At 42.2% G+C, this 25,682-nt stretch overlaps 1 protein-coding gene across 3 annotated transcripts in view; it reads left to right on the forward strand.

Annotated features, from left to right (window-relative positions):
• The window catches only part of Plce1 (phospholipase C epsilon 1), a 302,775-nt gene that overhangs the window by 212,633 nt on the left and 64,460 nt on the right, over nt 1-25,682 (forward strand). For all 3 annotated transcript variants that reach the window (XM_042263101.2, XM_076563017.1, XM_076563016.1), the window contains exons 7-11: nt 1,411-1,616; nt 14,387-15,062; nt 19,892-20,074; nt 23,952-24,069; nt 24,797-24,905. In XM_042263101.2, the coding sequence (XP_042119035.2) occupies nt 1,411-1,616; nt 14,387-15,062; nt 19,892-20,074; nt 23,952-24,069; nt 24,797-24,905 (1,292 nt within the window). The remainder of the gene's footprint in view (nt 1-1,410; nt 1,617-14,386; nt 15,063-19,891; nt 20,075-23,951; nt 24,070-24,796; nt 24,906-25,682) is intronic.

Raw genomic sequence — 25,682 nt, forward strand, 5'->3', positions numbered from 1 at the left:
GGTACATTAGGTTTAATATGACACTGTTGAGCACAAAAATGTCACTGGAGTTTTGTTGTTTTAAAAGTTGGTAATATGTTGCTATTGGGTAAAACTGTCTAGATTCAGAGAATAAAGTCAAATGAGAACAATAACTTCCTAATCAGTGGGTGCAGGAGCAGGGAAAGCCATCGTCGCCTTCTCTTCATGAAAACAGGAGCCTCATCCAGGCACATAGGCTCTGACCCTTACCCTACTCTCCTAGGCCGGTGGCTTCTGCTCTTAACTCCTGCCAAAGTGGAGAGGACAGTGTAAGCTTTACCTCAAGACATGGCACACTGAGTCAGGGGCACTGAGAGGCTCAAAAGAAATAAGGAAATCTCCCTCTGTGGTGTTTAAAAGTGAAATTAAAGTCTTTTTAAAAATGTGTTAGGGAGATTTTGAGGCATTAATACTTTGGAAATCTCAAACCAAATCCAAGGTCATTCACATTCTCATCAGTGTGGATGACAACACTCAATACTGACCTTACACACACACACACACACACACACACACACACACACACACACACACACACACCATCTTTCTTAGTTGAAGTGGAAAGACTCATAAAACTTTGGCCTATTTCACGTCACCTGAGAACAGAGGCATCATTTGGTCCGGAAAGACTTGAAATTCCCGACAGGCACGGGTGATACACACTGGCTAATATTTCCTTGGTTTTAGCAGCTGGTATTAAATGTCCGGTAAATGAAAGAGAAGGCTTTGAAAAGCCTCCTACCCTCCACTCTGCTCCCCTCCCTGTGGTGAAGAAGGGACACTGCCTCTCTTGACTGAGCTGTGGGTCTTCCCTCTGATTCTGGAAACTTCCTGCTCAAGATCAAGCCACAATAATAGCTTAAAAAACACCAAGAAGCTGCTGTCTTCCTGGAGCACATATGGACAAGAAGGCCAAAGACAGCTTTTTAAATGTTTTTCTTGAGTTGGGTCACTTCATCTTGTTCCATGTCCTGGTGATCTTTAATCATGGTTCTCTTCTCAATTCCCATTACAAGAATAAAATAACTTCCCTGCTCTGTAAAGTGGCTAACCTTATCCCTAGGGAGCCATGAGATAATATTGCTTTTAGTGTTATAAATTCAAAGTGCAGTTTAGATTCCTAGAGGTGCTGAAATTGTCGCAGCAAGAAAAGGGCACATTTTAGGATTTCATGTGGTGGGGATGAAAAAATAGGAAATAAAAGCTTTTCTTGGAGCCTCTTGTCTTCATTCAGTAAAATAGACACACACACACACACACACACACACACACACACACACACACACACACGCTGTTATTTACCGCCATTACGGTTTAAGTCCTCTAGCCGAGTAGGTTATTCAGACATAGTAAGTTGCAACAGTGCATTCTTGAACTTTTCTTCTGTAGTTTGTAGCCGACTACAGTGGACAAGATAACTTCTTACAGCGAGTGGGACAGAACGGCTTGAAGAATTCAGAGAAGGAGTCCACAGTCAACAGCATCTTTCAGATCATCCGGAGCTGCAGTCGGAGCTTGGAGATGGAGGAGGAGGACAGCCCCAGTGAAGGGGCCGGCTCCAGGAAAAACTCCTTGAAGGATAAAGCCCGATGGCAGTAAGTCTCAGAGTCGATGTGTATGTGGGTGGGTGCCTTTCTTGTCTTTCCCACTGACTGGTTTTTTCCTACTCAGTTGAATTTCACATAAAAAAAACTAATAAAACATTGTCACTTTTATGCCTAACCGAATTTATGTCACTTCATCTCCAAACTTTATAATTCGGAGTTTGAATTTACCTTTCCTGTGTTGCTCCTTTGTTCTAAAATTACTATGTACATTTTACTTTTTCCATGAGTCATAGCCTTTTTAAAAGAAAAGTTTTATTAGTTTTGTTTTTTCACTGATAGTAAAATTTTTGGGTTGTATATATTAATGGGGTGCATATTATCCCTTTAAAAAATATGGCTATCCTCCCATTTCTAAAACATCAGTAATTGAATTTCAAAATTGGAACCTCCATCTTGTATTTACTTTATAGTCTTAGTAATAGTGGCTCCTGTTAAATCCTGGATAGGATGCTAGGGTGGATATTAAAATATTTTAAAATAAAATATCCTGGTGTAATAGGTATTGGATGGTACTCAGAAATGAGTACTTTCAGTAGCCTACCTGTAAACTGGGGTTCTAACATCTCATTTTGAGTAACACTACACCAGGAGGTATTTTAATTGGCCCTACACACTGGGGATCTGATACTTTACAAGTGTTTAGTTGTTTCAATTGCTGCTTATCAGCACACACTACGGTCTAACCAAACACGGTCACCCATAATGAAATGAGAGAAGAGAACTCAGTTGGGCACCTGTCAGCTTTCCTTAAGGTGGCCCAAGGGGAGGAATACTTTGAGGGTACCCCAAACCTTTAAGTCTACTGGCTTTGCTCTTCAAGGTTTTATGTGTCGTCAGTCTTGTGAGTTACGCATTGTAGTTGCCTTCGTCCCTAGCCTGTGGATCATACTGTGGTGAGCTCTTATATGGAGAAGGACGGCAGTTGTTAAGGAAAATGGCTTCTTTGGAGTTAGGCTAGAGCCTTGGGATTTGTTGCCAGTATAGAAAGGAGTGTCATTTGACTGAGTCTCTGCTGCTACTTTAAGGGAGTAAACATAATTCCAGATTTCTCCAAGGCCTTTGGGCTTTCTTCTACACATCACTTCCTAGCTCATTCCATTTTGAAGGAGTAGTGCTCAAAGATTAACTGGTGCCACCTTGATTGGATGTCTTGGCTGGAATGTTCAAATAGCTCACACATATATCACCTATTAGATCGTCTGTTGTTTTACTGTGTCTCAAATCAGAGAACACTTCAACGTGTTCTCAATAGCAGGTTGCTGACATCAGTGGCAATCTTTACATGGAAATAAGGCCATCTACAAAGAAGGACATCTCTACAGGAAGTATCTCCCAGCCACTGAAATCCTTGATCTATGCCAGTCCTGTCCACCAATCCCACCAGGTAGCTATGTGTGTATCTGCCTCCACAAAAGATTTGTGGATGTTTACAAGAGAAAATGAATAATTAAGGTTATTAGGGAAAATGAAAATAAGGATAGGAAAAATAAAATGATAAAGAAACACCATACAATCTTTACAGTGACTAAATTTTATTCTGAAATTCTTAGTAGCCAACAGAAAGGAGGACTCCAAGTTCACTGCAAGCCTCATAGAAAAATCAGACACTTAGGAGAAACATACCGTTTCCTCACACTGAGAGCTGGATGAAATGCCTTCCTTGAACTCTACAAGTAGCCATATACACATGCCCAGTGATTAGACTCAGTGGGGGTGGGGGAGGACAGTCAGTGGGAGAGGCATGGCAGGGGGCTGGGAGGAGGTGGGGAGGAAGCAGGAAGCGGGTATGATTAAAGTTTTACAAGAATGTATAAAATATCCTTCGAAATTATTTATTTGCCTTTTTTGTCATAATTGCTTTTCTTTAGAAATTGGACTTTCTAGATCACAGAGTATTTGCTCCTTTGGGTGTTTGTGTTTTGTTTGACAGAGCAACTGTGGATCTTTGTCTGCAGTGGGGTAACTTCTGAAATCAAACGATTGTTTGGTTAGCATACCGAGAAACAGGTTTCATTATAGTATTTTCATAAATATATTCCATTATACTTTTTGTAAATCCAGATTCTCTATATATACATATATATATGAGAGAAAACACCCGGTATTTGTCTTTCTCAGTCTGGCTTATTTCTCTTAATATGACCTCCAGTTCTGTCCATTTTCCTATAACTGTCATGACTTCATTCACTGTGTATGTGTACTATATTTTCTATATCCATTCATCTGTTGATGGACATCTAGGCTGAGTCCATACCTTGGCTCCTGTAACCAGTGCAGCAATAAGCATGGGTGTGTATAAGTATCTCTATGCTGTGCTGACTTAAAAGCCAGAAATGTCATAGCTGGATCATATGGTAGTTTTACTTTTAGTTTTAGGAACCCTCATACCTATTTCCATATTGGTATGTCACTAAGCATTCTAACTAGCAATTTATAAATATGCATCTTTTCTCACATCCTTGTGATCATTTTTTTCTTAATGATTGCCAATGTGACCTAAGTGAGACATCTCAAAGCAATTTTAATTTGCATTTCCCTGGTGGATAATGATGTTGGGCACTTTCCTTTCTGTCTCTCCTTTCCCTCACCTCCCCTTTGCTCCCATCCTTCCTCTCTTCCTTCTTTCCTTTCTTTTCTGACATATGTTGTTCCCACCTTAGATGGTCTTTTAATAAAAAACCCAGAACCAGATATCAGGGAGAAAACTGAAAGATCAGAGAAGCAGAACAGGTAGCCACTAGTTCTTACCTCTACAAAAATCCTCAACCTACAGAGAGTGAGTTCCTGTTTCCTCACACCTTATATACCTTTCTCTCCCCAGACACCACTTCCTGGGATTAAAGGTGTGTGTGCTTCCCAGTACTGGGATTAAGGCATGTGCCACCACTGCCTGGCTCTGTTTCCAGTGTAGCCTTGAACTTACAGAGACCTATCAGATGGATAGGATTAATCCTGAGTGATAGGATTAAGGCCACCACTGTCTGGCCTCTATGTCTAAACTAGTGGCTAGCTCTGTCCTCTGATCGTCAGGCAAGTTTTATTAGGGTACACAATATGTCACCACAGACATAGGATTCTATGTAGCCCAGGCTGGCCTCAAATTCATATATAGCTGAAGATATATATGAATTTGGACTGATCCTCCTGTTTTTTTGTACCAAGTGCTGAGATAACAGGAAATGTGCCCCATACCAGGGTGGATGTTGAGTACATTTTCAAACATGTATTGGTCAATTGTATTACTTCCTTTGGCAATTATCTATTCATTTCATTAGACCTTTCTAGAATCTGGTTATTAATTCCTGTGGGGTAAATAGTTGATAAACTTTTCCTATTCCACAGACTGCCTCTCTACTGTGTTAATTTTTTTCCTTTGCTGTGAAAAAGCATTTTGATTTAATGCAATTTTATTTGTTGTATGACAAAACTTCTCCTGGAGGTACAACAGACACATCTACTCTCACCAGATAGGGATCCCATGAAAGACCAAAGTTTGGATCTACCCAAGTCCAACTTAGAGAACCAGTGAGTTTTATTGAGGTTCCTTATAGAAGCAGAAATCACACAAAGACAGCTACATTACTAAGGTCAACCCTCACGAGTGACAGCTCACAAAAGCTAGGAACGCAGATCACACTGCACAGCCTGTACGTAACTCAGGAGGCTGGAGAGTGTCCCTTCTAAGAGATTCAGTTGGTTTAAACCTCTCCCAGGCAACTTCACTGTTTTCTGCTTCTCCTAAGAAGACAACCTCAGAGTCTTCTTTGAACTTGGCTCCTCTGAGTCTTCTTTGCAGCTGGGCTTCCTTTTGTCTGAAGGGGATGCTCAGCTTTTAGTGTTTACTCTGGCAGAGAGGAGCCTAGTGAATCTGCTCGGTTTCAGGAACTTCCTAAAGCTATTTTAAGTTGTTTACCTTCCTGCTTACTGAGCTTCCCCACGAGATGGAATGTTTCATATGGGAGGAAACTGTGAAACAACACTTGTCAGTTCTTGAGATTATTTCCTGTGCTATTCCAGTCTTTTTTAAAGAATTTCTTACCTATGTCTGTATCTTGAAGCATTTCACTCATGTTTTCCTCTAGCAGTTTCAAAGTTTCAGCTCTTAAATTCAGGCCTTTGATCCATTTTGAATTGATTTTTGTCTTGGGTGAGAGATAAGGATTGAGTTCTTTACTAGGTATAGTTTTTCCCAGTGCCACTTATAGAATGTATGTTTCAATGTATGTTTTTGATGTCTTTGTCAAAGATTCGGTGGCTTTAGCTGTGTAGATTTATTTCTGGTCCCTCTATTATATTCTATATGTCAGTAGCATGTTCTTTATATTGCTATGATTCATATAATACAGTTAAACCCATAGATTGCTTTCTGTGATATGCCCCTTTTTACAATATCAATTCTGCTAATCCACCAACTTGGGAGGTCTTCCCATCTTCTGATACCTTCTTCATTTTCCTTGGGGCTTTAATGTGTTTATTGTAGAGGCCTTTCCTTAGTTACATTTTATTTCTTAGGCGTTTTTTGCAGGGTTGTTTTGTTTGGGTGGGTTCTTTGTTTTGAAACAGGATCTCACTATGTAGACCTGGGTATTCTGAAACTCACTGTGTAGATCAGGCTGGCCTTGAATTCACAGAGATTCCCCTGCCTCTGCCTCTGTTTCTCTTTCTGCCTCTGGAGTGCTGAGATTAAAGGCCTGAATCATCATGCCCCACTTATAGGTATTTTTTATTGTAAGTCTATTGTAAATGAGATGTTTTTCCTAATTTCTTTCTTCCTCATTTCATTACTGACATAAAGGAAAGCTACCGATTTTTGTTCATTATTTTTGTATGCTGCTACATCTGCTCATCTGCTTGTTTGTTCCTCTTTGAGGACATTGATCACTTTTACCAGTAAATTTTGAAATCTTCATTCAGCATTTTACCTAGTTCATCATCTCTGAGTTCAGTAGTTGAGGAGTTATACTCCTTTGGAGGAGTGTTGGCTGTGTGTTATTCTACCATAACCCATACTTTTATTGGCCTAAATGTCAAACCTGCTTTTGTGTGGACATCTTCTTATTGGGCAACTCACTTTTGAAGGCTTGCACCTCTAGTGTAGCTCATGTTGGAGAGAACAATTAATGGTAGCCCATCATCACAGCACCAAATGAAATAAGGTATAGAGACATACATTTAAAAAAGGTAAAGCCCACTGACATGTCATTCTTGCATGTAAGTCAGAAAAAGTGAAAATGAATGTAAGTTTTACTATTAAATTAAATTTTATTTAGGGTCAAAGTTATAAATAAATGCGATGAAGGGATGGGGCAGGGAGAGGGGGGAAATGGAGGAGAAACAAGGTTAAATAAACCAAAAAAAGGAAGAGTGGGAATAGAGGAAAGTGTAATGAAGGGAAAGCGGGAAAAGCAGGAAATTAGAAAAAGTAAATTGAAGAAAGACTTCCTGGCAGTGTGAAAACCCCTAATCAAAATTAGGTAAGTAGATAAGTGGAAAAAAAGAAGAGAAATTAAAATCTGAGAGGTTTGGGGTGGTTTTTTTGTTTGTTTGTTTTTGTTTTTAGCCAATGTGTCCAAACACTACTAAAAGTGCAGTAGAAAGAAAAACTAAGAGGGGTAGTAATATAGGAGACTAGAAAAGAGATTGATCAGGGGAGTAATATAGGAGACTAGAAGAGGGATTGATCAGGGGAGTAATATAGGAGACTAGAAAAGAGATTGATCAGGGGAGTAATATAGGAGACTAGAAGAGGGATTGATCAGGGGAGTAATATAGGAGACTAGAAAAGGGATTGATCAGGGGAGTAATATAAGAGACTAGAAAAGAGATTGATCAGGGGAGTAATATAGGAGACTAGAAAAGGGATTGATCAGGCAAGTAATATAAGAGACTAGAAGAGGGATTGATCAGCAAAAACCCATGCATAAGCAAAATTGGGTACATGTATAAAGGGGAATAAAAATCAATATATAAAGCCTTTTAAAATATGATAAAATAGTAGACTTGGTACCCACATCCTCTCCTTGTGCTGGGATTTTGTCTGGCTTGTGCTTGAGTTAGTCTCAAGCACGCTATCACAATTGCTGGGAGTCCATATGTGCCTCTACCTGTAGCATCCAGAAAACACTGTTTCTTTGAAGTCACTCAGCACCTCTGGCTCCTAGAATCTTTTCTTCTTCTGCAAAGGTCCCTGAGCCATGAAGGAAAAGATGAAATATAGTTATTTCATTTAGGGATGAGTACTCTGATATCTCTTATTCTCTGCCCATTAGCTAGTTGTGGGTCTCTGTATTTATTGTTATGTACTGCAAGAAGCTTCTTTGATGAGGGATAAAGGATGCACTGATCTATGAGTATAGCAATTAATCAATAGCAGAATAATAGTGCTTGGTTCTCCGCTAGAGATATCTCCAGAGGAGATACTGACATTTAATTACTTCTGGGAAGGAAAAAGTTTTCTTCAATGGAGTGACTCCAGGCATATTGGGCACACTCCAGGGCAGGTGCCACACTAGGAGTAGTTGGCTAACACAAACTGGTTTAGGGAGTGTCCAAAATTTGGGTATGTAGGGATGTGGAGGAGAATCTGAAAGGACTTGGGAGAGGGGAATGAATATGACCAGAGTGCCCTATGTGCAAGTCTCAAAGGATTAATAAAAGCGTAATAAATAAAGGAAAACGCAAGGGACAAAAGACAGGGGTGCAGGGTGCAGCAAATGGTGAAGGGTTAGAATGGCTTTTTTCTGGAACCTTGAAAATGGGAGAGTGTTGGGTATATGCATCAGGGAGAGGATGGGTCAGCTCCCTGAATTTTTTACTTTTGGCACCTGTCAGAGCTGTTTGTCTTCACGCTAGTAGCTTCCCTTCTTTGCACACCAGGGACCTCTACTGGCCACACTTAACTTTGCAGTCTGTGGACTAGGCAGATTCTCTCCCATCTTCCCAAAGAGTCCCCATTTCACACCCCATGGGCAGGCTAATGTTCTAGCTCAGAGGTTCCTCCCAAGTTCACTGGGAATAGAAGAAATAGTCATTCCACTGAGATTTATACAGGTGGATCTGTCTTTGTGCTTTCAAAATCCACTCAGCATTAATTACCCTGCTGGAGGGATGCAGCTTTAGATGTCAAGGAGTCTGCTGCAACTTCATGGCAGCTGGATAGCTCCAGAGGTTGGTGTACTTGATGACCTTGGGCTCAAGGATATTAAAGTTCAGAATGGCCCTCAGGTGTTGATTCTGCTCCCAGCCACTGAGGTTGGGACTACTACCTTTTCCCATATACTCCTCTTCCTGGCCTTTTGCTACCTGTCAGTGTTCAGCCCTCCCATTCTTTACAACTGCCTCTTAGGGTTGTCTCTCACCCTTGGGGCTAGAGCCAGTTGAATTTGGCTCCTGAACTTGTGGCTCTTCCCTTGTCTTTAGCTGCCTGGTAGCTAAGTTTTAAATGACAGACTCCCTTGGGATGGGAGGACCTTTCTTCAACTGCTGGCTCTTCCCACCAAAGTCACTCTCTCAGCAAGACCTACCAATGGACTTGAGGTTCCTGAGAACTATGGTTTTGTCTGTGGGTGGGACTGCCAGTCTCTTCTCTCCAGAGCCACCTGACGATATGCCTTTCAGATGACAGTTCTGATTCTGCTTCCCTGAGCCGGGGCACCCTGCCATTGGTGCTGTATTCCTCATGTCACTTTTCTTTTCGGCCACCTTTCTGTTTCTCTGCACCATTCAGCTGTCCTGTCACCCCATGTATGGGTTTCCAAAGCTCTTCCTCCCTTTCTTAGTAATGGTCTTCTTTTTTTATCCTGACAACTCTTCCCAGGGTCACAGGGCGGTAGCTTCTAGTCGGTCATCTGACAGGGAAGTTACTTCCAATTTTCTGTTTATTCCTTTGTCTTCTTCCTCATCATTTAATCATCTATAGCCTAAGAACATTCTCTTCCACTGTCCATTTTCCAGATCCGGGTGTAAGCATCCTGAGAATGGGGGAAGAAAACCACAAAGATGCAAATATTTATTTCACAAAGCTTGGGAAGACATATTGAAATCCTCACTTTGAGACCTTTGTGCCTAAGTAGTGGAAGTGGTTTCCTGGCCCTGAAGTGATTGCTCCTTTAAAAGGAAGCCCTGGATACAGCAGAGAGGCGGGGTTTAATAGGTTCACTGAAGCCAGCCCAGTAAGCACTGTTTCCTTATTTACCTCAGTCCAGAGCACCTTGTGGAAATGCCTGGCTCAGGCACAGTGTTTGCAGATCCTAAAGGACAAAGGAATTGGACTTTATTGAGTTTAAAACCAATAACCTTCAGCCCTTGTTCGTGTGGCAATGCCCAACTCGGTGAAAAAGATAAGAAAGGGGGAGAGAGAGGAAGGAGGGAGAAGTGGGGAGGGAGGGAGGGAGGGAGGGAGGGAGGGAGGGAGGGAGGGAGGGAAAGAAGGAAGCAGGGATCCAAGCAGTCTATCTCATGGTCCTTCAGTCTGCCCAGTGTGCAGGGTGTTAGAATTCCTCTCAAAGCCCTCAGCTGCTCCTGCCAGAATACCCAATGGGAATACTCACAGAAACCCCAGAAAAGTGATCATAAAAAGCCCATGGCCTGGGACTGGGGAGATGACGCAGCTGCTAGCATGAAGATCTCAGTTGCTAGCATGAAGATCTGAGTTCAGATTCCCCAGCACCCATAGTAAAACAACAACATTGTGTGCCTGTAATCCCAGCACTGCAAAGTTGGAAGCAGGAGGATTCCTGGGACTTTCTGACCATCCACTCTAGTAGAATTGTTGAACTCTGGGAGCAGTGAGAGACTGTGTCTCAAAGACTAAAGTGGAGAACAATTGAAGAAGACACTCAATACCAACCTCTGGCCTCTGTGAGCAAACACACACACACACACACACACACACACACACACACACACACGCACGCACGCGCACACGCACATCCAGGGGCTCAGCAGAAAATGAATAGAATGGAGAAACTATGAAAATGCCATTGACATCTATGATGTGCTTATACATCCTCTGTAAAGATGAAGAAGTGGTACCTAGAAAGCTGGAGTCAGTTGCCTAAGTGATAAATAGCAGGCCAGGGCATGAGGCTGAGCAGCAACTTCTACAGTATTAAAGACATTTAAGTGGAAAGGAGCTAACCCTTAGCTTCTCTTCATACCTAGTTCTGTGGACTTGGAACAGTTCTCATCTTAGTTGGGATATTGCTGTCATAAAAACACTATGACCAGAAGCAACTTGGGGAGGAAAGGGTTCATTTCAGCTTAGAGCTTGTAGTCTGTTGTCTAGGGAATTCAAAGCAGGAACTAATGGAGATGCAATGGAGGGAACTTGCTTACTAACTTGCTTTTCACAGACTGCTCACTCTGCTTTCGAACAGCACTGAGAACCATCTTCCTAGGGATGGCACCGCCCACTGTGAGCTGGACCCTCCCACATCAGTCATCAATCAAAACAATGCACCACAGGTTGCCCACAGGCCAATCTGTTGGGGTCCTTTTCTCAGCTGAGGTTCCTCTTCCCAAATGACTGTAGCTTGTGTAAAGTTGACATAAAATGAGCCAGCACAGGTCTCTTTTGTAAATACATGCTTTTAACTGACTACAGCCGAGAAGAAAAACGATAGGTTGATTAAAAGCACAAATTAAAAACAAAACAACAAAAAAAAAAAAACTTTAAAAGCAGTAGAATTTTTATTATGGGGAACAGCTGTAACAAATCAGATGGTGAAGGTGATTTTCTCCTATTTTAAAACAAAATTTAGGCTTTATCTGTTGGTGATTCATATTCAAGCAGTCATTGTAAATTTGTACAAAGTAATGAACGCTTACAAAGAAAATACATCAGCAGGTTGACAAACAGCCTTTTGTCACCTAATAGAAGATGGTTTGTTAGCAGATATCCCCAGAGAAGTGGCTTCTCCTGTGGGATACCGTAGAAGCTCTTCAAAAGCAGAGTAAAGACCTTCCTCTGGTTTTCATGCCTAAGAGTCGGGTATTTTCTTTGCTGATTGACCACGTCTTTGATCTTGGTTAACATTGCTTGATTTCTAAATAAATCCTAATTTTCCATCTTCCCCTTTCTCATAAACCCACAGAAAACTGTCTTCCAGGAGAATCGGGCTCAGAGCTACACAAAATCCACTCTTGTCTAAAAGACAAAAGATACTACTAGCTTCCTGCTTGAAATGAATTTATTGCATTACAAACAATTGTCAATTTTATTTTGGAAATCATCCCTTGGATAAATGCTTTTTAATGGAATTATTACCATGTGGCATTAGTTCCTTTTGTATTCTAAAATACAAAGTGACGCCAAGAAAGACAGTCCCTCCCTCCACCACACACACATAGCTTATATCATCACAGAAAAGCAGAAACAGACTCCAGAAAAGCTGTTTTTTTCATTCTATAGGCTTTTTTTCTATCTATAGGCTTTTTTTTAATACCTGTAGTTTTTCACTGGAAAAAACTTTATTAAATTAAAATCAGAAATTCTACATTTAAACTAACAGGTTATGTTTTAATCAGTACCAGTGCTCACAACCTGAATCTCTTTCAACTTGGTTGGTTGATTTTTTTTAATGGATCTTACATTGCATTTAGACTGGCCTGGAAGTTACTGTGTAGCCCAGATTGGCCTAAAATCATGGCAATCCTCCTGCCTCAGTCTCCTTAATGTTGCAATAAGTATCACAGAAGAAATATGATAGTGGCCCCAGAGAGAAATTTAGATGTGATCTCTGAAGAAAGTCACTCTAGAGAAACAGCCGGCTAATCAGCCGGGAGCAGAGATAGTGGAGAAGAGTTCAAATGAGCAGCGCCTGCTCTCTCTGCTTTTAATCATAACAGCACCTTCACTGAGCCAGACCGGGGGCTGGATGTAGCTAGAGTTTTCCTGCCTTGCCCACAGTCAGGACAAATCTTTGTCACCCGCCAGTCCCACAGCTGCTCAGACCCAACCAAGTAAACACAGAGACTTATATTGCTTACAAACTGTATGGCTGTGGCAGGCTTCTTGCTAACTGTTCTTATAGCTTAATTTAATTCATTTCTACAAATCTATACCCTGCCACGCAGCTCGTGGCTTACCGGCATCTTTTCATGCTGCTTCTCAGGGTGGCGGCTGGCAGGCAGTGAGTCCTTCTGCCTTCCTGTTCTTTTATTTCTCCTCTCTGTTAGTCCCGCCTATACTTCCTGCCTAGCCACGGCCAATCGGGTTTTATTTATTGACCAATCAGAGCAACTTGACATACAGACCATCCCACAGCACAGCCAAATGCAGACCATCTCAGACACCTGCACTCAGGCTTGTGGTCCTAATCATCCTCTATGCCGACCTGCTGGGAAAAAAAGCCACGAGGAACCCAAGAACGGGCTCCCACAGGACATACAGAACAGCCCACAGCAGCTGGGTGCACTTGTAATCTTTGTTCTGTTTGATGCCCACCCCTACTTTGCGAAGTGACCATTTTCCTCCTGACATTCAGTGGACGGAGACTTGGAGTTTGAATGTTTTGACCAGATCACACAGAATACAGATCTATGCATTCTTCCCAGTGTGACTGCAGAGGGTGTGAAGCATGAGGCGGTCTGGAGATGAACACAAGTGTTTGTTTCCTTCCCATTGTCACTGAGAGCACTGCAGAGAGGTGCTAAATTACCCATGCAAGACTTTCTTTCTTTTTAATTTTTTATTATAAGATGTGACATCAAGAAAAGTGCATGAAATTTTATGTATTTGCATCAAGTACTCAAAAACTGGTTTCTAATACCATTCTTCGGTGAAAGGAAGCAAGGTCCTTTGGGTAAATGGCTGATTCTAGGATTGAAGCAGGGAAGGGTGAACCTGGGGTGTCTTATAGTGTTACAAAGTAGGACGTGATCAAAAGCAAAACAACAAATCATCCAAGCAAACAGATTGGAGTCTGTGAAAGAAGCATATGCCTATGGAGCTCTGAGTGGCCAGAGCAACAAAATAGTGTTGTTATAACCCACTCAAAGCACTAAGTATTTGTAAGTCCCTACAGTAAGAAGCTGGTGTATAAACATGATAGGGAGGCAAACAAATGGGGAGAAGAGGTAAATCTCCTATGCAAAGAATTCCAAAAATGTAATTTATATAGCCTCTCCATTCCGTAAGAGGTATAATATAACACCCTTCTCCTTCAATGTAATCTGGACATAGTGACTTGCTTCCAATTAGTATATATGGGAAGGAACTTTAATTAACAACAACAATAATAATAATAATAATAATAATAATAATAAGAAGAAGAAGAAGAAGAAGAAGAAGAAGAAGAAGAAGAAGAAGAAGAGAGTGGGGCATGAGAAACACTGCCTCAGTCATGTTTAAGATCAGAATTAGTGGGTTGCCATGTTGTGAGTATGTGCAATTTATAAAGTTTGATAATAATAGTTTCTCTGTACCATTCCTCACCCAACCCCATAATCTTAGTCTAATTTTGAGCAAAATACTGGACAAATCCTAATTAAAGCACTTTCTACAAAATACCTAGTTGTACTTCTCAAAACTGTCAAGATCATTAAAAGCATACCTATTGTCAGACACCTTGATAAATATAAGATTGTAGAATATGGTTATAAATAAATTACCCTATAGTGTTTAGCATTTTATATTTCCTATGCTTATTTGAATTCACAACATGATGGAAAAAAAAACTATTTTGTGTGAAGAGAAGGCTTTGTGTTGGTCCCCTTCTGATTATAAGACAAAGCAAATTTCTATCTGTTTCCATCAGGTTTATAATTGGAGATTTGCTGGATTCAGAAAATGACATCTTTGAGAAGTCCAAAGAATGCGACCCTCATGGATCAGAGGAGTCACAGAAAGCCTTTGACCACGGGACAGAGCTCATCCCATGGTACGTGCTGTCCATCCAAGCTGATGTGCACCAGTTCCTATTGCAGGGGGCCACAGTCATCCACTATGACCAGGACACACATCTCTCTGCCCGATGCTTTCTCCAGTTACAACCTGACAATAGCACCTTGACCTGGATGAAGCCTCCCACCGCCTCCCCCACCGGTGCCAGACCCAAGCTTGGTATACTCAGTAATACGTCTGAGCCTGGCAAGTTCCCATCACTGGGCAGTGCTGGGCTGAGTGGCCTGGCTGAGGGAATCCTGGATCTGTTTTCAGTGAAGGCCGTGTACATGGGACACCCAGGCATTGATATACACACCGTGTGTGTTCAGAACAAACTGAGTAGCCTGCTTCTCTCAGAGACTGGGGTGACATTGCTCTATGGACTTCAGACCACCGACAATAGACTCTTGCACTTTGTGGCACCAAAGCACACAGCTAAAATGCTTTTCAGTGGATTGCTGGAACTCACGACAGCTGTGAGAAAGATAAGGAAATTCCCTGACCAAAGACAGCAGTGGCTTCGGAAACAGTATGTCAGCCTCTATCAGGTAAGGGATGTGTCCAGCCCTCTCCCTGGAGTAGTACAACCCTCAGGAGCACCCGCTTGCCATTTAAACTTCTAGGTTCCCAGCCCTGTTACTTATTCCTGTGAAAACTTGGGCAGCTTTCTTTAGCCTCCCCTGGCCACAGTTTCCTGGTCTAAAAAGTGGAAATGAGCTGTACTTGAGCATAGTGTATCTAAGAGACTTTTCTGAGCTCATAGAGTATAAAGACAAGGTGCAAATTAATATGCTTGTCTTATTATTTTGTATGATAACAATGATGGTGGTCTTTGCAGTTCGCACATCTGGAAAGAACCCAGTTGATCCAGGCATTTCACCAACTAAAGGTTTCCGCTGAAAGCACCGAAAGTCACACATGGTGGCCATACCTACCATCCCAACACTGGGGAGGACAAGGAAGGCTCAAGAGAAGGCTTTATTAACTAACTTATCAATCTGGCTTTTCCAGCTTCTTCCAAGAGTATAACTTGAGGGACTTTTAATTGATTAGTGTGAAGTCTATGCCCCATGCTAGGAAAGGAGGAAGGTCATGGGACACCAGGAGGTTGAAGAAATTTTTGAGGACTTTGTTCAAATCGGCTTCTCATGCAGTCCCTGCATTAGTGATTTTTCTTGTTGCCATGACAAAGTACCTGTCAACAGCAACTTAAGAATGAAAGGATTTGTTTTAGCTCACAATTTGAGGGTACAGGCCATCGCGGCAGGGAAGTTATGGCAATGGGAGCTTCAGGAGGCCAGTCACATTGCATCTGTAGTCAGAGAGAGAGAGATGGATGCTGGTGCACTCAGCTCACATTCTCCTTTTTCTGCAGTCCAGGACCCCAGCCCATGAAACAGTGCTACCCACGTGTAGAATGGGTCTTTCTCCTCAATTAACCCAGTCCTGAAAGTCCCTCATAGACGTGCCCAGGAGTTTTTTTTGTTTTTGTTTTTGTTTTTTTCCAACTAGCTCTTCAAGCTCAAAGCTCCCTGTGGAACACACAGGAAGCAAGTATTTTTATTTCCATTTTAGAAGGACTAATTAGACCTGGCTCTGATATATAACATTAGAATACTGAGTAAGTGACTTACACTTATTAACACAATGCTCTGCCTGCACTAGTACCAAAGTCTTTTTTAATTTATAAGTTAAGTTTTTTGAACATCTATGGGATCCAAAATTCTGTTATCAGTCCTATAAGAACATTATTTTATCCCAAGTTTGGAAAAAGTGTACATAGAAAATAAAAATAATCTTTCCAACTTCAAAGTGAAAAATATAACGAAAACCAAGATGTTGATGTGAAAGGTGGAAGAGATATGAAACCCTTAAATTGTCAGGGGCAAAGCTGGGTTCACACTCCTGATTATTAAAATGGAGTCCTGAGAAGTGGAAAAGCTTAAATGTAGAAATTATCAGGTAGGCATCTTTGGTTGTAAACAATGAACACAAATTCCTTACTATAGGCAGAGGAAAAAATATTTAACCAAATGGTGTGGATTTGTTTCATGGTCTTCATAGAAAAGAGATGTCAACATGTTTAAGGACATGCATTTTTTTTTAAAGACTCCTTTTCTTTTCTTTTCTTTTCTTTTCTTTTCTTTTCTTTTCTTTTCTTTTCTTTTCTTTTCTTTTCTTTTCTTTTCTTTTCCCAAGACAGGGTTTCTCTGCATAGCCCTGGGTGTCCTAGAGCTCACTCTGTAGACCAGGCTGGCCTCAAACTCAGAGATGTGCCTGTCTCTGCCTCCCAAGTGCTGGGATTAAAAGGCATGCAGCACTACTGCCTGGGACTTGTTTTATTTTACTTTTTAACTAATTATGATTCTTAGTGTGTCTGTGCCGGGGGGTGGAGGGGGGGCGGGGGGGCGTGGGGGGGGGCAGTGTGTGTGCATGGAGGTGCCAGTCAAGGACCTGGAGTTACACGCAGTTGTGAGTTGCCATATGTGTGCCAGGAACCAATCTCTTGTCCTATAGAAGAACAGTCAGCACTCCTAAACACTGAGCCATCTCTCCAACCCACGCAGATTTTTTTTTTAATGAATCAGTTTCCTAGTCATCAACTTCTATGTGAATTGTTTGCTAAAACTAAGAATTTGTGTTCATTCATAAGCATCCTTCATTTACAATTTTAAAAAGAGAAAAGAAACTATCTCCTTTACTGTCCCAAACATGTTTTTTGTTTTGTGTAAAATGAAAGGAAGATCCATGCCATATTTTAGTTTCCAGAAAGCCTCCTTGAGAGAGTAAACAAAAGTATCATCTTCTCTTGGCCTAGTTTTCTTTTCTTTTTTAACTTCTTTTATTGAGATTATAATTTATATTACAACATTTCTCCCTTCTCTTTCCTCCCTCCAAATTCTCTGATGTACCTTTCCAACTCTCCTTTAATTTCATGAGCTCTTTTATTTTTTAATAATTGTTACTGTATGCATATATGTATGTTATATAGATATATATTCTTAAATATAACCTGTTCAGTCCATATGGTGCTACCTGTACGTATATTTTCAGGTCTGACCATTTGATCCTGGACAACCAATTGTCTTCCCTGAGGAAGACCACCCCTCCCACTCCCATCTTTCCTCAGTTGCCTATAGTTCTTTATATATGAGTTCCTGGCCTGCTAGTCTTAAGAATAAATTTTGCACCGTGTTGGGATATTCTGAAATTAGCAAAACTGAAACAGCAGAGATTAATCATGCTGATGATTCTTTCATGTGTAACTTGTAGCAGATCTGTTAAAAATTTAAAGGTCCATGAATTAAAAGAAGAACAGTGAGTAAAAGTTCTACAAGACTTCTTTCAGCTTTAGAGTATGTTCTTCAATAAGGTAGATTGAGTCTTTTGTTGATTTGTCTTAGATGATATCTGTTCAGTTTGGAGTAACCAGAATAGCTCATTAGCTCGTACTGTCTTCAGGAGGCCTGTATCAGGTGGAATGATCGTCATCCATGTTCATTTTCTCACACCCAGTAATTCTATTCCTGGGTACTGTGGCATATGCCTGTAGTCTCAGCTATTTGGGAGTCTGAGATGAAAGGATTATGGGTTGGAGGTTGGTCTGCACAACAGTAGAACTCTGTTTTTAAAACTGCAGGGAGGAAGATTCTGATTGATTTATTTGGCTCATGTATCAATCACTGGTTAAGAGAGTATATTCCACTTTGATTGACAGATCCATCAATATCTACTGGAAACTGATAAGGTAGAAGTTAAAAAAGGAAGAAATAGACATAAAGGTCACAGCTGCAAGTCACATTACAGGTGGTCACCTAAAGGTTTCTGCATCAAGTATTTAGTATTCTGCACCCTAACAGGATGCACAAGGCGGAGTTCGTAGATTGTCATGAAAGCAGATAACCACTAACCATTAGAGTAAAGAAACAAAGGTACACAAAAATCTTTATTATGGGCATAGTATTTGCAATGAATCAAAATCTATTTGTGGGGACAGGAACGATTGCTCAGTGGTTAGAGCACTCGCTGCTCTTGCAGAGGACCTGAGTTCAGATCTTAGAATTCACATTAGGAGGCTCACAACTGCCTGCAACTCCAGCTCCAGAAGATCTGACACCCTCTTCTGGCCTATGGGTCAATGGCACATATGTGTGCACATGCATACACACACAAATCATTTTAAAATATATTTACAAATATTTCCTTGGACGTGTAAAGGAGAGCTGCCCTTAAAAAGTTACAGTACACACACATAAAAATAGGTAGGTAGGTAGGTAGGTAGGTAGGTAGGTAGGTAAGTAGATAGATAGATAGATAGATAGATAGATAGATAGATAGATAGATATAGATAAAAAAAACATTATTGAATCTACTTTTAAAAACAATTACTAGTTTTAAATACTTTACATTGGATTGGATTTTTATATATTGTATACAAATTATATATATTGAGATTGTTAGAAAGTGCTGTATATATATTTCTAATCTTGTTCAAGATATTGTGCTTATCCAGTCATTTAACAATGTAATACAATTTGCTAATCCTTAAATGTTATTATTACCAACTATTAGGATATAAAGAAATGAAAGTTAGTAGTTAGACATTACAATTGAACTTGTAGTCATATTAGGTATGTTTTCAAGGTCGAGCAGATATATTTTAGATAGACAGGTCATCTTCAAACCTTTCAGAGATCTACAGAATATGGCATTTAAAATGTTTTAATAACTTAGAAATTTTTTCTTTTTTTTATGACTATGAGACATGTCAGCTCCTGGCTGGCTTGCTATGACCTCTGATCTCCAGGCAAACTTTATTAACATACAAATTAAATCGCATTTTAGCACAATTAAAATATCATCAGATAAATAGATAGAATAAAAATAAAGGTTACAGGAAATAGTAAATGGAAATAAACTTAAGGAGAGTACTAAAGATTGACTCCAAGCCTCATAGGCGCTAGACAATTTCTCAAGAATCATAATTTTCGAAGTCTTAAAGATTTCTGAAGTGCATTCTAGGCAAGCACTCTACCAACTGAACTACATCCCCATCCCCTAATGTACAGTCTGAATGAATTTTCCCATGGGACTAGTTCCTGAATAACCTTGGAGACCAGGATGGGAAGTGTTTTGGTTTGGTTTTTGTGTTTCCCCCAGCTGATGGGTATATCACTGACCTGGAATGTAACAACTGAGAACACCATCAACCCACCAACAGGAAGTCCCTAGAGTCTGAAACAGAACCACATGGGTGGCCAGATCATGCTTCTCTCTATAAATGCCTGAGCTATCCATCTCTGGGAATTTCCTGGGCCCATTAATATTTACTCCCTGTTGCTGTTTGCTTGTGTGTTCAGCGTATGGTTCTTTGTAGGAGGATGGTCGGTATGAAGGCCCAACCTTGGCTCATGCTGTGGAGTTGTTTGGTGGCAGACGATGGAGTGCTAGAAACCCCAGCCCTGGGATGTCAGCAAAGAATGCTGAGAAGCCCAACATGCAGAGAAACAACACCCTGGGCATAAGCACCACCAAGAAAAAGAAGAAAATGCTCATGAGGGTAGAGTAAATTTGTCTATTAAACATCACTCCCAGCCTTCTAAAACGATGATGTGCTCTACATTGCTGTAAGCCACTCTTCACAGTGAAGAGCACACTGGATAAAATAGCCACCTTAGGTTGTTTGAGTTGTGGACAAGATAAATTATAAAACAATGGTTAGAAGGACTTGCCACGTACCCCTCAGGTGCCAGGGTCAGTGTCAGGAATCAAGCGAGGAGAAGACACCAAGGAGAAAGCAAAGTCCTTAGAAGTCTGCATTGGCTTAAACACAGTACGTGGTAACTGTGAGCCATTGTTAAGTCACCTGTAAGGAGCTGTCTGTATCAGTAGAGCAGAGGCAAGCAGTAAAGACCTCAGAGTGGTGGTCTTGACGTGTGTGCAGGGGTTTTCCAAAGACAACACAAAGGAAAGCATCTGCCACAGAGGAGAGAGCAGAGAGACTAAAATGCTTTGCTTATTCCTCTCACATACAGAGGTGTGTGAGAGGCTAGAGCATCACATGTAGAGGTGTACATGAGAGGCTAGAGCATCACATGTAGAGGTGTACATGAGAGGCTAGAGCATCACATACAGAGGTGTGTGAGAGGCTACAGCATCACATACAGAGGTGTGTGAGAGGATAGAGCATCACATACAGAGGTGTGTGTGAGAGGCTAGAGCATCACATGCAGAGGGGTGTGTGAGAGGCTAGAGCATCACATGCAGAGGGGTGTGTGAGAGGCTAGAGCATCACATACAGAGGTGTGTGAGAGGCTACAGCATCACATGCAGAGGTGTGTGAGAGGTTAGAACATCACATATAGAGGTGTGTGTGAGATGATAGAGCATCACATGCAGAGGTGTGTGTGAGAGAGGATAGAGCATCACATGCAGAGGTGTGTGAGAGAGGATAGAGCATCACATACAGAGGTGTGTGAGAGGATAGAGCATCACATGCAGAGGTGTGTGAGAGGATAGAGCATCACATGCAGAGGTGTGTGAGAGAGGCTAGAGCATCACATGTAGAGGTATGTGAGAGAGGATAGAGCATCACATACAGAGGTGTGTGAGAGGATAGAGCATCACATACAGAGGTGTGTGAGAGAGATAGAGCATCACATGCAGAGGTGTGTGAGAGAGATAGAGCATCACATGTAGAGGTGTGTGAGAGAGATAGAGCATCACATGCAGAGGTGTGTGTGAGAGGATAGAGCATCACATACAGAGGTGTGTGAGAGGATAGAGCATCACATGCAGAGGTGTGTGAGAGAGGCTAGAGCATCACATGCAGAGGTGTGTGTGAGAGGCTAGAGCATCACATACAGAGGTGTGTGAGAGGATAGAGCATCACATACAGAGGTGTGTGAGAGAGGATAGAGCATCACATGCAGAGGTGTGTGAGAGAGGCTAGAGCATCACATGCAGAGGTGTGTGAGAGGATAGAGCATCACATGCAGAGGTGTGTGAGAGAGGCTAGAGCATCACATGCAGAGGTGTGTGAGAGGATAGAGCATCACATACAGAGGTGTGTGTGAGAGGCTAGAGCATCACATGCAGAGGGGTGTGTGAGAGGCTAGAGCATCACATGCAGAGGGGTGTGTGAGAGGCTAGAGCATCACATACAGAGGTGTGTGAGAGGCTACAGCATCACATGCAGAGGTGTGTGAGAGGTTAGAACATCACATATAGAGGTGTGTGTGAGATGATAGAGCATCACATGCAGAGGTGTGTGTGAGAGAGGATAGAGCATCACATGCAGAGGTGTGTGAGAGAGGATAGAGCATCACATACAGAGGTGTGTGAGAGGATAGAGCATCACATGCAGAGGTGTGTGAGAGGATAGAGCATCACATGCAGAGGTGTGTGAGAGAGGCTAGAGCATCACATGTAGAGGTATGTGAGAGAGGATAGAGCATCACATACAGAGGTGTGTGAGAGGATAGAGCATCACATACAGAGGTGTGTGAGAGAGATAGAGCATCACATGCAGAGGTGTGTGAGAGAGATAGAGCATCACATGTAGAGGTGTGTGAGAGAGATAGAGCATCACATGCAGAGGTGTGTGTGAGAGGATAGAGCATCACATACAGAGGTGTGTGAGAGGATAGAGCATCACATGCAGAGGTGTGTGAGAGAGGCTAGAGCATCACATGCAGAGGTGTGTGTGAGAGGCTAGAGCATCACATACAGAGGTGTGTGAGAGGATAGAGCATCACATACAGAGGTGTGTGAGAGAGGATAGAGCATCACATGCAGAGGTGTGTGAGAGAGGCTAGAGCATCACATGCAGAGGTGTGTGAGAGGATAGAGCATCACATGCAGAGGTGTGTGAGAGAGGCTAGAGCATCACATGCAGAGGTGTGTGAGAGGATAGAGCATCACATGCAGAGGTGTGTGAGAGAGGCTAGAGCATCACATGTAGAGGTGTACATGAGAGGCTAGAGCATCACATGTAGAGGTGTGTGAGAGGATAGAGCATCACATACAGAGGTGTGTGAGAGGATAGAGCATCACATGCAGAGGTGTGTGAGAGAGGATAGAGCATCACATACAGAGGTGTGTGAGAGAGATAGAGCATCACATGCAGAGGTGTGTGAGAGAGGCTAGAGCATCACATGTAGAGGTGTGTGAGAGGCTAGAGCATCACATGCAGAGGTGTGTGTGAGAGGATAGAGCATCACATACAGAGGTGTGTGTGAGAGGATAGAGCATCACATACAGAGGTGTGTGTGAGAGGATAGAGCATCACATGCAGAGGTGTGTGAGAGAGGCTAGAGCATCACATGCAGAGGTGTGTGAGAGGATAGAGCATCACATACAGAGGTGTGTGAGAGAGGATAGAGCATCACATGCAGAGGGGTGTGTGAGAGGCTAGAGCATCACATACAGAGGTGTGTGAGAGGATAGAGCATCACATGCAGAGGTGTGTGAGGCTAGAGCATCACATACAGAGGTGTGTGTGAGAGGATAGAGCATCACATGCAGAGGTGTGTGTGTGAGGCTAGAGCATCACATGCAGAGGTGTGTGTGAGGCTAGAGCATCACATACAGAGGTGTGTGTGAGAGGATAGAGCATCACATGTAGAGGTGTGTGTGAGGCTAGAGCATCACATGCAGAGGTGTACATGAGAGGATAGAGCATCACATACAGAGGTGTGTGAGAGAGGATAGAGCATCACATGCAGAGGTGTGTGTGGGAGGCTAGAGCATCACATACAGAGGTGTGTGAGAGAGGCTAGAGCATCACATACAGAGGTGTGTGAGAGAGGCGAGAATACAAGTTCTGTGGTGGGTAAAGGACTGGAAAAGCAAAAGTATAGTAACAGGCGTGGTGCCTCACTCCTGTAATCCCAACATGTTAGAGGCTGGGGCAGGAGCATTGCAGTAAGTTCAAGGCCAGCCTGGGCTCCAGAGTAAGACATTTGTCTACAAACAAAATCACCCAAAAAGAAAGTAGAAAGATCACATTATGAAGGCCCACAATGCTATATATGAAATAAACTAAAATGTAGTAGCACTGTGCATTTTTGATTATATAATGTATATTTTCATTATGGCATGATGCATTTGTTTCATAGCTGTCTAAAACAGTCCTGTGCTTTGCTCATGGAAGGCTTATAGGACTTCATTGCTTCTTATCTTGTCTGTCCCGAGAGATTCCAGGAGTGTGTATCCTTTCCTCAGCCTCCTTCTCTGGGGGGACACTGCTTCACACTGAAGAGCACACTGGGTAAAATGACCTGAGGTCACTCGGGCAGCCTAATGTAGCTTTTTACTGGTCTCACCGGGTGAGACAAGGTTGAAGGACATCGGTCAGAAAGCAGAAGGCTACCTGAACTAAAGCACTGGGGGAAAGCAATACAGTCCAGGAGCCATGGTGGGATTTCTGTTCTCAGGGAGAGAGCGGAGAGGCCACTGACGATGAGATGGCGACGCGCAAGGCCAAAATGTACAGAGAGTGTCGAAGCAGGAGCGGCTCTGATCCTCAGGACGTTAACGAACAGGAAGAGTCCGGTAATGCATCCTGCTCACATCTGAACTTTTCCGTTTTACTTTTATGGGAAAAAAAAACAAACACAGATTTGGCTTTATGCTGTGATTTCAATTTGACGTCATGGGAATTCTTTTTTTTACATCCCTTTAAAAACATTTATGTGTGTGCACACATGTGTGGGTGCCTTCAGAGGCCAGAAGCTCGCATCAGATCTCCTGGAGCTGGGGTTACCTGACGCTTGATGTGGGTACCAGAAATGGAACTGGAGTCCCCTGTAAGACCAGCAAGTGCTCTTAACTTCTGAGCCATCTCTCCAGCCCCTGGCGGGAATTCTTGAGGAAATTATTTGTCTTAATGAGATATGAAACCTGGGAGGTATTTCTACAAGCACACCCTACTCGAAAGAAAACCTCCTTAGCTTGCTATTATTGGCATTATAGAGATAAATAATATTAGCTATACAGGGTACAAGTGGCTGGATGTTAGTGCTTTTAAAAATATTCCCGGATGTCACAACCACACCCATGACCGAGTCATTTACATATTCATTTTAGGCATCTGTGTGCTTTTTTTAAGCTCCCGTGTTAGCTTGTAGCCAGCTGAGAACCCACCAGATTGGCCCATTCATCCAAGTATTTGGATGTTTCTTATATAAAAATCAGTTGTGTGGATTGTTTTGCTGATTTTTAAGGGGGGGGAGACAGGAGCTAACTCATCACCCCATTTGTTTTTCTTTCATCCCTGCAGAAGCCAATGCCATCGCTAGCCCTCCCAACCCCCTCCACTCCAGAAGAGCTCACTCTTTGACCACGGCTGGGTCCCCCAACTTGGCTACCGGGATGTCATCTCCCATCAGGCCAGTCTCCCGCCCTGTGCTGTCTTCTTCAAACAAGAGTCCACCCAAGTGGGGCCTTAACATGACGAAACAGGGGATCTCCACGTCACCTCAGCTGTGGGGAAGGGCGTGCGCCTTGCTCTCTATGCAAAGCCTGTCTCTGGTTCTCACTCACAGTTAAACTGGCAAACCTCTAATTGAAAATATGATCATAGTTTCTCATACTGCTATAACCGCTTCTAATTGTTTGAGAGAGCAGTCCTTCCCAGGTCAGAGGCAGTAATAAGAAGCCAAGTCGCAATCCTCTGAACCTGCACCATCTAGTTCTAGCCGCTGACCACCTGTAGTCATTCAACATCAAGCTTCAAGTATTCAAAATTAATTGGAAAATCAGTTCCTGGGTCGCATTTTAATTGCACCACAGGTGGCTAATAGCTCCGGAGCTGGTAGAGATCATGTGTGTCACTGTACCAGGTTCCATCAGATAAGCCCCATTCTAAGGGGAAAAAATGAATTTGAGTGTACGCTGCCTGACCTTACTGATAGTGAAATACACGTCCTGCTTTTCTGACATGTGGTAGAAGTTATGCTTGCCTGGAGAAGTTAATGTAAGTATTGCAACAAGTTGGATAGCTTTATCTAAACCCCAAGCTGGGATTGTTGCAAATGATGTTGTAAGGACCATAGACTTAAAAACCTCTGCCTTTGCTGGTCATGACAGCACACGCCTTTAATCTTAGCAGCTGAGAGGTAAGAGGATCTCTGTGAATTAGAGGCTGGTCTGGCTATATTATAGCT

The sequence above is a fragment of the Peromyscus maniculatus genome, chromosome 1, assembly GCF_049852395.1.
Source record: "Peromyscus maniculatus bairdii isolate BWxNUB_F1_BW_parent chromosome 1, HU_Pman_BW_mat_3.1, whole genome shotgun sequence".
NCBI lineage: Eukaryota > Metazoa > Chordata > Mammalia > Rodentia > Cricetidae > Peromyscus > Peromyscus maniculatus.